General features: G+C 39.3%; 1 protein-coding gene and 1 long non-coding RNA gene across 2 annotated transcripts in view; one reads left to right on the top strand and one right to left on the bottom strand.

Annotated features, from left to right (window-relative positions):
- Positions 1-3,148: 3,148 nt before the first annotated feature.
- LOC131776728 (inactive tyrosine-protein kinase transmembrane receptor ROR1) overlaps positions 3,149-13,792 on the bottom strand; it is an 18,455-nt gene continuing 7,811 nt past the window's right edge. Inside the window, exons 2-9 of the mRNA XM_059092953.2 lie at positions 11,695-11,926; positions 9,876-10,324; positions 8,860-9,171; positions 8,124-8,399; positions 7,221-7,408; positions 5,116-5,295; positions 4,437-4,659; positions 3,149-3,548 (exon numbers count right to left, since the gene is read on the bottom strand). Of these exons, the coding sequence (XP_058948936.2) occupies positions 3,370-3,548; positions 4,437-4,659; positions 5,116-5,295; positions 7,221-7,408; positions 8,124-8,399; positions 8,860-9,171; positions 9,876-10,324; positions 11,695-11,926 (2,039 nt within the window). The 3' untranslated portion in view covers positions 3,149-3,369. The remainder of the gene's footprint in view (positions 3,549-4,436; positions 4,660-5,115; positions 5,296-7,220; positions 7,409-8,123; positions 8,400-8,859; positions 9,172-9,875; positions 10,325-11,694; positions 11,927-13,792) is intronic.
- LOC136281344 (uncharacterized) overlaps positions 13,275-13,792 on the top strand; it is a 21,268-nt gene continuing 20,750 nt past the window's right edge. Inside the window, exons 1-2 of the long non-coding RNA XR_010717694.1 lie at positions 13,275-13,357; positions 13,655-13,740. This is a non-coding gene — a long non-coding RNA (uncharacterized lncRNA). The remainder of the gene's footprint in view (positions 13,358-13,654; positions 13,741-13,792) is intronic.

The following is a 13,792-nucleotide window of genomic DNA, read 5'->3' as shown; positions in this document are numbered from 1 at the left end:
AATATTTGTAAAACTTTGTTTGTGTGATATGATAGGACCCAATGCCTTGGAGTTTTCCAGTGTTTGTAAAAACATTTAGTTAGCAGTACTGAGAACTACAGAATGCTCTTTCTACTAATGCTCTTTCTTAAACAGCGAGACACCAGAACACATTTACTGATCTTAAAATAGAATTTTCGTAACACTTCCTAAAGTACCCAGAATTTCTCTCAAAACCAGAAACACCTTATACTCGTCTGAATCATAATCTGGTAGACCTCATAGCCGACAGAAAATGTGTGAGAGACGGGCACAGACCCCTGTACAGGCGTTTCTGGTCAGCCATCGAGAAAGCGTCTGTGACATGGGCTGAAAAATTTAGGCCATCTTTTTTCGTACTCTTGCTTCCCTAGATGATTTTCCCATTGATGTAGCTTTTCTGTTCTGAGTGTGTGGGGAGGGGCTAAGGTGAGGCACCTTCCGCGAAGTTTTGGTGGGGGTGTGCCAACTGAGGGCTTCAGACCCTGACCCCTTTTAAAGACATGAAAAAAAAACCTTGCAGCTTATTAAGCTGAGTCACTTCGCTATGTTTAGACACGATCTAGGGAAGGTAGGTCGAGAATTTGATGTCGAAGCGATCCAATAAACGTCCGGCAAAACAGTGGTAGTGAAACCCCTCATCAACGCTGTTGTTTTTAGTAGTAAAATCACTTCTCGTAATGACTAACGAATCGGGAAACCACAAAAGAAGATCTCCCTTTCGGCCAGCCAGTATTTATTGCCTTGAATGAGAGGCTTCTAGAGGAATCACGTGATTTTCGGGGAAAACAGAGAGGATCAGTCGTTGCTCAGAGAGTGTTTAAGAGGAGACCGCTGAAAACCGACTGGTAATTAGTGGGGTCATTTGAATATTGCATACTGCAGAGGGGGATTAAGGGGATTAGGGGGATAAGTCAGGGGAATTAGGTGAGTGCTATCATGACTTCCCCCCCCCCTCCCCCACACCGTGAAAAGAAGGAAGTTAACGAGCGAGCTCACGTCGTCACAAAGATAGTAAACTCCAAAACACATTATCACAAAATTATCCAAAATTGCTGATACAAATATTTTAATATGATCATTAACCCAGTTTCCTGTTTAACAAGAAACTAAGTCCTGCAATCAATAATCTAAGAAATTATTCTCTATTATCGTTTCGCTACATTGCGACTCATATCCATTTTATTGCGACTTATAGCTCATTTCCATCGAGTGTCGTAGATTTTTCTTTCTTTCACAGAATTTATGACTGTGGTATCAGCTTACCTTGCGTTCTTTCGTGATAACGGAGAGCACTAATGATTCGCAAAAAGAATTACTTAATTATTAAGTGTATATAGAAATTATTTCCATTGAGTATCATTATACCAAAACCGAGGTAACGACATCAAGCAATCAGAGAAAATAAAAACATTACAAGAATGCAAAGTACAGACAAGTAAATTTCATTGATTAAAGCGCGGGAAAACGCGAGTGACTAACTCCCGTTTTCTACATCTGATTGCTTGAGAGGATGGAGCGAGTTTTGTGGACCAATCACGGTGAAATAAAGCAAAATCGAAGCAACTTCCGACACTCGATTGTAAAGCGCTCAATAAAGCGTATATTTGGAACAACAAATTAACTGCATTTTCATGGATGCCATAAAACAAGTGTCTACATTAACTGCAAGGTAAAGTTTCATGAAGCTTTTTAGTGTTTATCATTTAGCAATAGCAGGCGATGAAACTGTAACACGTGAAATTTTATCAAAATTTAAAATCTTTGTTCCTGGTACATGGGACAATAGACTGATATGGAATTATAAACAGTTTGATCTGGAATTGTAAATTGTAAACAGCGTTCAATTTCGCCCTTTCAAAAGAAAAAGTAATATACAAAGAAACGCCCTGATTCAAAGTGGATTGAATCTATTCTGGCAAACTTATAGCAGTTTTAACATAGTTAGCCTCCCTCCCTCCCTTATTTCTACTCGCATTGGACAAAACAAATCATATGGTGAAATTTATTAGGCGGACAGAGTGGTCAAACGTCGAGCATGCGCGAGCAGATTCTGGCCGGCCGCACGCTAGTTTCCCGCGAAACATTTCGAACGAAATCATTGTTGAAAGTTCACAGAAATCTGTGAAAGGAAGCAAAGAAGACCGAAGAGGGGAAACTCGAGACTTCTCGAACAAGAAGGGCATTTAAGTACGGGTATCCTCTTTATTCTGTTTTGAGCTTTACTAAAAAAGTTATACGTTTTTTAAAAAAAACCGTGTTTTGCTGGCTTCTGTGGTTGTCCGTAACCCGTGTGAGACAAGTTGGTTCTGAAACCTTGAAAGCACGCCACAAAGTTTGCACATGCGCAGGCGTTTGACCAAACGCGGTCTGTCAATCTTATCCCTTGTTAGATTTCATCGAGGAAGAAAATCATCTGGTGGGTAAAAATACTAACATATTGAATCATTTGCTGGGTTCTTCATCTGGTGGAATCGCTTTCAATTCCCCTTACCAGTTCGCGTGTATAGATCCTTGAAAGTAAGTTTAAGTATGCATACTTTTAAGTATGTATATAGGCTTGAAAATTCCCAAAACGATTCTATTACAGACTCCATGAAACGAAGTTACGTATATCAAACCAACTTAAAGGTCATCGTTCCTTTAACCGAACAAAACTTTGCGTCAAAGAAGTTCGCGCCGTTCTTTCAGCAACTTCCTTTTTAACGACGTTTCGTCATTTTACAACTTTTAGGATACATTTTTCGAGTTCCTTATTGATGATATCTGTATTTAACAGAAGTCTGCGAGCATAAGTCGCAGCACGTTGTCGTTGGACAGCGCATTTCAACGGGAGCTAAATTTATCCCGTCTCATCGAATATCTAATATCGAATAACTAAGAGAAATTGGATACCAGCTCAAGAAAATCAGAATAGAAAAAACAAAATAGAAAATGAAAATCAACTCTCGCTTTGCAGTTCCTTAGTTTGCACTTATATCTGTTTTAAGAAGCAACGCATGATGTGCTTAAACAATCTTGGAAATTGCGAAAGGCTTAAGATACAATAAATTCCATCCTAGTAGATCGGAAGACAATGCTTTAACTGAAAGCTATCCCCAAATTTTCCAAGTTTCCTTCGAAGCTACCCCTTTTGGCCCATCTGTCATTTCCTGGTTGTTTGTTAACTTTCGGTCTTTCGGTCACACTGTTTTTTTTTTTCGGCCATACTTTTAATTGGACTAAGGCATAATGCGGTTGTGATATCAACCAGCCGCATGTATAGGGGTATTGACGAAGTTAACGCCTTAATATATAGGGAACCTTTAGTAATAATTTTTCAAGTCAACTGATTAAAGAAACGTACGATAATCAGTAAGCTTCCTGCTCAATATCTAACTCAAAAAAACCTTCCTCCTCGTCACTATGGAAACTGAGTTTGCGTACGACGTTCTCATAAGCTGGCCCAGGTTGGTGCATAGAAGGAGGTGGAGTATCTGGGGCCTGCTTGGAAATTTCCAGGGTGACTTGGTGGGTAGGAGTGGCAACTTCTGCGAAAAGGAACATTTAGCTGTTAATTTGAACACACGTGATTTTCGTGCTTTTTCCGGGGCAAAATAACAGGAATAAGACAACAGGCTCGTAGATTAGATAACACTATTTATTATATAAACACCAGTGAAATACCAAGTGAGCTTTCGCGCGAAAAGAGGATATCTTCACGCGTGAAGATAACTTGTTATCTCACGTGAAAAGATCATTGTTGCTATGGTTTCGTATATACGCGCGGCCATGCAATATCCTCTATGTATTTCATGGTGTTTGTATAATAAAGAGAATATTACAGGCCGCTTGGAATTACGAAATTTCTCTACGAGTGTTGAAAAATATTTCACTCGTTCGTTTCGCTCACTCGTGAAATATTTTTTCAACATTCGAAGAGGAATTTCGTACCTCCGCACTTCCATATAATATTCTCCTTTCACCAGATAAATTGTCATCCAAGAAATACATGTTCTTAAAAGAATATGAGCTCCTGAACTCTTGATGAAGAAGTGCAACAATAATATCTACTCTGTCTGGCGAATTGCACCACGGCACGTCTTCCGAAGCGCAAGCGCTACGAAGCCAACGTCGAACGACCGATGGACCTGGCTTTTGTCGTTTTCCGGCTCATCTTTTGCGGCATCGCTACTAGTGCTGAGCACCTAATAGAGCCTATTTCCAGGCAGATGGACATCGTTATCCAGCTTTCACAACCGGGGCTGAGGGCACTGGGAATGATCAGAGCCAGGAGGACTTAGCTGGGGCGAACAGTAATAATAATCGAGAGGGGTTTTGTATCCTTCATGTCTTACTGAATGTCGCGGCACTGTTCAAAAGACTAAGGTCCAGAGGAGATAGATACTTAACTTTTTAAGAATCCACCTTCGGCTTACCTTTTAGTTCCATTATCGGGCTGCCAATTCTTTGGTACAGCGGTTCCTGGTCAGGAATTGATTGTGAATAACGCAATGAATCATAGTCTGACGTCATTTTCGGTTTAAGCTCCGCCATTATCAGGGTAAACTTTGGTCTTTCTGAAGCCTCTTGGTTCCAGCAACTCTTCATTATTTCGAACACATGATCAGGGCAGTAATCAGTTTTTCCAAGGTGGACACCCTGTGGAACATTCCAGCAATTTTAGTGACATCGCTTCACACTCTTTTGGTTAATCCACAGGGGACCCTCGCGCTTTGGTACACCCATAACAATTTGGGCGCGATCTGATTGGTCAAAAACGTTTCGTCGCTTGTACCAATAAGCGCATAGCTGTTTTATAAAATCGTCAAACTTCTCAATAACCTGCTGCGGATGTTGAGAAGATAGCGTTCGAGAAGTCTGAGTTCTGTCCATTACTTTCAAACGGTTTTAATGCATTCACGGCTGACATCCTAAGTGCATCCTTGAAAAAAGGTGCTCTTTACTTCTACGCGAAGGGAATTTTTTCTTTAGACTACAAGTTCCTTTTCTTTCCAACCTTAATCCGCAAAAAGAAATTTCGTGCCATCGCATGATTTCTGACACGGTGTATAGGGTTCCACGGAAAATGTTTTACATTTCCATCTTTTTACTAACCTCATTAATGAACTCGATGACTTCCTCGTCACTGTACCCATAGTAAGGCTGTAGCGCCAGTGTGAAGATCTCCCACAGAAGAACACCAAACGAGTAAACGTCAGACTCCAATGAGAATTTTCTCAGAAACAAGGCTTCAGGAGCCATCCATCGGATTGGTAATGAACCTCGGCCCTCCATCTGGGGAATTTAAGGAAGGAAATTGATCAAATTAAAGTTTCGTAGTCCATTAAACTCTTTACACCCTTACATCAGTATGTATATTAAAGCGCTGAAAAGGAGAATTTGTTTAACAATCAAGAGTTTCTTTAGTTGGTGATCATTTCCGTTATTCTCGTGACCTTAATGTGTGATTCAGGGTTGACAGAGTAAGGAGAAATAAGATGCTGGTCATCCTTAGAGGTCAAAAGGCCAACTGATTATAGATAGGTTTTTAACCAGGTTTATGCAAACAAAAATTAATAAGAATTCAAGTTAAGCTATCTACGTTTTAGTCGCTCGCGCAAAAATATTAAATTTTCGCGAGTTTTTTCTCTTTTTTTTCCTGTAAAAAAGATGTAACTATTTTGCTATTGGTTGATTTAAGGACCAGAGCAAAAAGGAAATTTATATTGGGAAATTTTTGTTTGCTTTTGAAGAAACGTAGCCTCCAAACTAAGTCTGTTGTAATGATAATAACAACAACAATTCTAGTATTTCTATAGCGCTATATACACAGAAATGATCAGTAGTGCTTTACAATAATTCACCTATAAACTATTCCACAAAAATCAAGTTTACCATGTTGATAAAATTTCTAGTCTAAAATGGTTAAAAGAAAAACCAAAAAGGTAGGTCTTAAGATTGCGTTTAAAAATTGTCAATGATGGGATAGCATGCAATTCGGCGGGCAAACTTTTCCACAGACTCGGTGCAGCGGCATAAACGAATCTAGCACTAAACGTAAAAAGCATTTTTTCTTTAGGCGGCTCCAGCAACAAGGTGCCATTGATTGGAAGAGGACTTCGCCCTAACATTGATTAAATCACTAATATAATAAATAATCCATGATTTGCCCTAAAGGCTTAGACTAAAATCTTAAAATGAATACAAGCGCGTACTGGCAGCCAGTGAAGATCATAAAGCGCTGGTGTAACATTGGAAAGCTCGCCGATGTTCATAGGAAGTCACGTTGTAATTTTAAGATCTATGATTTAGGTAAACCATACAACAGACTGTTGCAATAGTCTGTGCGACTAGTAATTAATGCACGAGTGAGTGTCAGTAAAGAATCACAAGATAAATACCTCTAAATACAACTAATGTTAAGTGAATAATAGAGGGCTGCATAACAAAATTTTGGTAACGTGTGTTGACATATTTAACTGACTATCAAACCACACACTGAGATTTCTAGCGCACAGACCTGGATTAGTGTCATGTTCACTAACAATAATTCTACGCAGTATTAATCTTGGTTACTTTCTCGTTCCTAGCAATAAAAACTCTGTGTTATCATATTTTATGTTTCAGACTGATGCATCATCTGATTTAATCTGATGATTTCCAAACTTCTCGAGATTGTAATTCTCAAGAATCAGCAAGTGGTAAAAAATTTTGTGCTTTTTCGGCCTAGCCCCCGTAGTACAATGGATTAGCGTGTTGGACTACTAATTCAAAGGTTGTGGGTTTGAGTCCCACCGGGGTGGATGTCCTTTCATTTTATGTGGTTTGCAACAAAAGAAAATATTTCGGAATGATTTGTCAAAAGTTTTTTAAAAGGAAAAAGTTTAAGCCGTCCATTAGGAATTGAGCGATAGACCTGCTAATAAGCGAACGATCAGAGCAGATGGTTTATATGTATAAGAAACTCGCACTATAACTAAGCCAAGTAACAAGATTAATAGGTTGAAACAGTTAAATCTTGAGAATCTCTCTCAACCCCTATTTAGATTAAAACATACCCAACTTGAGGTAAATAAATAGTGATACCTCTTATCATATCTTATAATAAATCTTTTTTTTGGCAGGCCGTATTTCGCTGTACGTCCCTCTACATCGACCAATCATAGTGCACGCACTAACTGAGACATATCATAAAATGTATGACAATGGGAAACATATACCTTATAATAGTCTGAGACGTAAACGTGTCTGGCCATGCCAAGATCAGCAATCTTCACAGTAAGCCCATGACCCACAAGGCAATTCCTTGAAGACACGTCACTGTGAACAAATTTTAGCCTCTGAAGATGCTCCATACCAGCGGCACATTGGAATGAGATAGAAACCAGGTCCTCTTGCGTAAGATAGACTGTTATGACAAAAATTAATTATGTCACTTCAATTAAACGTACCATTGCACAAACATTAGAGTATAGAATTAAACTACTTTAGCAACTGAAGTTATTTCACGACGCAATTTTCTTTATTTTTTTTTCTTTAAACTATTTACCTATTGCAATAACTGTGTTAGCCTCTCTTTCCACAAGTTATTATTAAGCCAGTGGCTAAGGATAGCACAACGAATCTCGAGCAAGATATCAAAGGAGCGTTCACAGATCGGAAATGGATCCGGTATATTTTGATTTCAAAACACGGTTATTGAATTTCCAGCCTCCTGATTGGCTGGACGGAGCCATATTGTGAAAACAAAATATCAGTTTACTCAGAGCTTACAACTAAAGAAATAACAGAGCTAATAGAAAATGTGACTCCCATATCCACCCTGGTAGAATGACTTTTAACCTTTAACTCCCAGATCAAATTTGTAATCCTCCTTACTGCCAACCATACAATTCTTATAATGTTAGTTCAGAGAATTTTGCATTGAATCCACTAATTATCCCCAAATTTGTATTTTTCTTTATTCTCATCACTCGTCTGGTTGACATTGTATTGATATTGTAAGGAGACATTCTGTCTTGGTCACTCATGGGAGTTAAAAGGTCAAGTGAACATCAAAAGGCAAATGAATATCTTTGAGGATAAATAGTTCCAAGGGTAAAGCTAATAGTTTACTATCTTACCCCTCTCTTTTTCTTCACCCTCAAAACCAGGTCCAGCTCTCCTCAGGAATTGAGCAAGGTCTCCTAATTCCATATACTCGAATATCATTCCGTAAGGTTCCTCCTCGGTAGAGACTGCCAGCAATTCCAAAATGTTCTCATGGTGCAAAAGAGACATCAACGCAAGTTTTTCGATGAAACTCTCCTTTGTCTCAGTTGAGCTTTCCTTGGCCAAAGTCTTGACAGCGACCCTCACCCCTGCATCGTCTTTTCCTTTGATCAAACTATGTGCTCTTCCTAAAAAAAGGGAAAAAAGTTCAAATTATGAAAAGAACGTTTTAATAATATCTCACCCTTTCTTTTCACTCTGCTTCTTGCATTGCTATACATCAATGCCTAAGCGTCGGTGAGCACTATTTCCTTATTTGGACAAACAAAGGACGCTGGGATGCAATCCAACCTCCTCTCTCTCCCTCTCTTTTTTAAGGAATCGGGAAATACTTTACGACAACAATCAACCTGACTATCGCAAGAAGTTTATCCTGAGAGACCGTTCGCCATTTATCGAATGGTGGGGCTGAGGTCAGGGAAGTTTGGTTGCGTCAAACTCTCCCCTGACCCCCCACGTAAGGCTCTGCAATATTCTTATGAAACCACTTCCCTTCCCTTCCCTCACTGATCCCCCTTCAGTTCCCCTGACAACCACGTCATCCTTCTAAAGTCCTCCGCACCCCCTTCTCCCGATAAATATACGTACCCAAAAATACTGAGCCGAAGTTCCATGATCCCAGGTCCCTGATATACTCTATTCTTGTCAGCGGTATTTGTTTGACGTCATCAGGCTTAAAAAGGCTCGCGATTTTGTCCTCTTCAGAAGCCCGGTGCTTCTCCACTTGAACTCTGTTCTTTATGGACACAACTTTGCCTCGTCTCTTGGTAACAATAGCGATGATCAGGATAACTACAGCTACAGGTACGATTCCCACGACAGCACTAGCTAAAGCGATAATGTTAAGCTTAGATGATGTTTCCTTCTCTTCATCCTTGGCTTCTACAGTTGGAGAGAAGGCTTTGGGAGGAAATATAAAGAGAAATTCTGAGCCTTTTTCCCATAGAGAAACTATATCAAAGTCAGCGCAAGAGCGAGACATGGCGAGAAGGCCAACATCAATAAAGTTGCGTGTCAACTAGGACAGTATAACAGCCAATAAAAATTCAGCAACAAATACTACCAGCTAATGAGATATAAACACAGTTATAAATACAATTGTCTTTTAGAAGGGAAAGGAAATGATACATTAGCTCCAAAGTAGGCGATGATAAAACTAACCTATAAAGGGATTATATAAGAGTTTCCTTTTTACTCCAAAGTTTAAAAATCAGCTTCTCGTATTCCAAAAATCACTTAAAGGGGTCTGTATTGGTAAAATTGGAGGGTTAAAAGAGCGCGTAAACTCATGCACAGTCGGAGTCAACATTGTTATGCTTATCAACATCGTTATCGTCTAGTCTTCATGGCGACTGTTGTCATTTTCGTTGTCGTGATAGTTGTCATCATCTTTATCGATTTCGTGATCGCAACCGTGATTGTGATCGTGACCGTGACCATGACCCTGATTGTAATCATGATATTTATTGTCACCGTGACCGTGACCGTGAAAAAGAATATGAGTGTGAACTTGATCGTGATCATGATTGTGATCGTGGCATTGACGTTCTTCGTTGTCGCTATCGTTATCAGTATGATGAGGGTAGCAATTGGAGTAGACTTACTAAACAATCCAAAGTGAACACAGGTGGAATTCTCAGCCTTATACTCTGCAGAATAGCGATGTTTTTCACAATCAGGAACCTCAGCATGCCCTAGATTATCGCCCAGTTCTTCGACAAAGTATTTTGCCGCTCCGACCAATTCCGTTATAGCAGTATGACATGTTTTGAAAACAGCTTCGCAGTCCTCTCTGCAGAATTTGTACGGTTCATTTGCTTCGTTACATGGCGGCAGAAAATATTCACACAAGAGGGTTTTCAAAATTTCTCTACATCTTTCCTGTCCCTTAATCCTTCCGATTACTTTCATGAACTCTAATATCAAATTCTCAGTTCCATTCAGCCCGAATCTGTAATCAATAAATCTGGGTGTCCAGCGGTATTCCAGCATTGTGTAGTTCAACCATCGATCACATGCCCCAGCACGGTACACTTGGCAGAAGCCTTCATGTCTGAAAGTAAAATAAGGAAAAATTCAAAACGAAGGATCTAAAATTCACCCTGTTAAAAAAAAGTCAATCAGTAAACTTCTGCGCTAAATAAGCAACTGTAAGAAGAGAGAGGAACGTCTGAAGGCCAAGGTCCCCTTTGTATATGTGTGGAAAAACAAGTAACAACAACGTAAAAAGCTCGCAGTGCAGGTGTTTTGTTAAGGCAAGTCAACGTTACACGCTCGCGATCATTTATTCAACCTGTCACGTTTGACTAGAGATGGAGTGGACGGCAGGGGGAGCAGGTGAGGACAGGCGAGAAGAATTTCCCCTCTTCTTCTATTTGATCGTCTCTTACCCCCTTGGTACAAATTTCTTTCTTTCCCCAGCTATATCCGTACAAAAAAAAATACTGAGCAGTCTCTCGCCAAAATTACGCCAGCTTTGCAGGCTACAGTGTATGTATTAAGACGTACTCAGCTGTTGCAACCCAATTCAGATCATGTCATGAATCCGTTAGCAGGTTGCAATTGTATAATTTTTAAACCCCTGGCTAAGTGCACTGGAGTAGGTGCAATTAGAAGAGTTGTAACCTCCCAGATTGATCATCGAATGACCTGAGTTGGCAGTAGCAATAAGAAGGTAAACACGTTAGCCGAATGCGTCCATTTCGCTAAAAACCTCTTAATTATTCGATCAGTACTTTGGAATCACAGTTATAAGAGACCCTGGGAGAGTCAACGACTCAAAAGCGTCTTTAAAAGAACAGGTCAGACTTATGAATACGATTTCTACATACTTATCAAATACTGGATCATTGGATGATTTAATTCAAGAGTTTTCATTTGCTTAGCCATCATGGGTTATAAGCCATCATACCACGCGCACGCAAGAAGACAACTTAAATCGAAAATGTTTTTAAACATTCCAACATTCCGTTTGTTCTTACAAAATAAAGTTCGGAAGATTTACCTCTTTTTTGAGGAGTTGTTAATAAAACAATTATCCCGCTCGCGCACGTTGGATATGAGGTAATTATAGCCAACTCGGCTTAACAAGCGTCGTTGGCCGTCAATAATCTCATATCTAAAGAGCGTTTGCTTATTCCCGTTATGCATTTATTTTTCTTTACTTATTCCAAACGTAATAATTGTTGGGCTAATGTTCAGCGCCATTTCTGTTCCGGATGTAGAAGTCTGTATTCGAGTCTTAACTTGATATTGTGGTACGCTTCACTATAACAGTGTCTCCAACGGCAGAGGTTACTTGGCAAGGGCTCGTATTTCGCTTAATTGTAGACACAGAAAATACTTCAATTAAAACTAATCTACATAAACCTGTGTAAGTTCCGTCAGTAATGAATCATTAGACTCTTAATAATGAAAACTTACTTATCTACAGTAGATGTGTTTACTTTGGTCAGTGGAGTCTTGACTGTTGTCATGGGAACCGTTGCATTTACCACTGACTGATTATTTGCGATCCCATAACACCCTGTGGCGTTAGCATCGGAAGATTCGTTCCAACAGCATCCCCAATTCAAACACTGATCTTTGGTCGCGTTTAGATGGCCACAACGCACCAAGGTTACGTTTGAAGAAATTTCGGGACATTTGCTTAAAACTGTGATAGAAGGAAAAAATAAGTTTGTCAATGAATAATTAAAAAATTAACCAAAACTTAAGAAATACTTGACAAAATTCAAGAAATATTGATCCAAATACTTCTCATATTTACTAACTATTTGGTCTGGGCGGGAAACAAATAAAGCAAAAGTATCTCTATGAAGAATTTGTCAGCTATTATCAAATGGCCCTTACGGCCTCCAGCACGCAATCCCATGGTAGCTGATGTGTGCAGGGCCGGACGGTTTGACGAGAGCCGGTCCGGAACAAGCCGTTAGGTTCTGCACTGACACGACTCTTTTGCATTTACCGTGAACTCCAATTGAAATTGTGGACTCCAACTCAGAATAAAACAAACCAGGAAATGAGTCGCGCTCCTCGATCAGTTGGAGTATCTCGTTCCGACTCGAGGAAAAAAAAATAAGTTTTCACTGCTGAATCTTTTTAGCAGCTGTCCAGTCGCGTTCTTCTTTTGAATGCATGCACGTCCTACAACAAAACGTTCGTAATTTTCAACACTTCGCGAAAAAAATTATATTAAAATGCTTATTGAGTGAGTCAGGTCGGGCCGAATGGAAAAATATCTGGCCTCGATCCTCAACGCACGGACCTCACTGCTGTCGGTTCGTACGTCATCACTTCGAGCCGAAAACATCCTTGGGCGGCCGTCCCACTCAGTCAATAAGAGCATATTATCTCCTTACGCAATTGATGCAATTTCAAGCTAGGTGGAACTTATAGTTCATTAAAAGTCTGTAGAAAATTTACTGTCATCAATTTGTGCAACTGTATTTTGTGTTCATCCTATTTTGTTAATGGAAAGAGCACGAAAAGAAAAGCCAACAATTTATTGTTGGTCAGTGTTAATATAATAACTTGTTTCCCACAGGTAGCTCAAGCGCCCATGTAAATCCTTATATTTCACCCATTGCACAACGTAATCATATTTAATCTTTACTGAAGCCTGTTGCAAAAGCTTGGGCTACCTGTGGTTTCCCACATCTGGCAGAATCATCATTAATTGCAGAAAATGTTTTGACTGATCAATGACAATTATCCAATTAAAAAATTGGTTTATAGAAAAGAAAATTAATCATCGCACATCTCGATACATTTGTTTCGCAAATCGACAAAAAAATGTTCGTATACTATTGTTCAGCATATATTTTTAAATATTGGACGTGCGGATCTGATTGATAGAAAAAAGATAAAGAATCATTCTGTCAGCAGAATGCATGACCCCATGTCACCCCACCAGGAGTTAAGAGCCAGCTAAGCATATTGTGTTCCTCTGATACACTACACCGCCTGTCCTCAATACGTAATCTGCTTTTCCCTCTATATGATAGAGGGCGAGAAAACCGAGCTCAACGGCCTTGGATCAGCCTACAAAACCCACGCAATGCAAAAGAACGACCACTTAAGCGAGGTAAGTTTCTTTTTCATTCAAAACTATTTTAGACATTTAGGTTGAGATTTCGACCATTTATTCCCATAAAAATCGTGATAAATCCCAATTGCGCAACGAGAACTGACATACTTGCAGAGGCTCATAGCGCGAGCTTGGGCGACCTGTGGTATCATCATTTCAATATTTGACAGATTTTCGATGTAATTCTGAACTTTTTATTTTGATTTTAAAGACTTTAAGATAAAACAGAATTTGAAATGAAATTTTGATGTAAAGGGCTGTTAAAAAGTAAATTTGGATTATTTTTTGTCCCAGTTTGCCAAAGGTCGACAGAGGACAAAAGTACTAAATTTGAGCTTTCGTATCACAATTGGAACACGAAGAGAAGAATACGAAAAATGGTAAGTTTTGAGCTTGGTAAAGAAATAAACAAAGGTGTTTTTATTTAATTTT

Source organism: Pocillopora verrucosa, chromosome 5, assembly GCF_036669915.1.
Source record: "Pocillopora verrucosa isolate sample1 chromosome 5, ASM3666991v2, whole genome shotgun sequence".
NCBI lineage: Eukaryota > Metazoa > Cnidaria > Anthozoa > Scleractinia > Pocilloporidae > Pocillopora > Pocillopora verrucosa.
The sequence above is the reverse complement of the archived record's forward strand: the minus strand, read 5'-3'. Positions and strand labels throughout refer to the sequence as shown.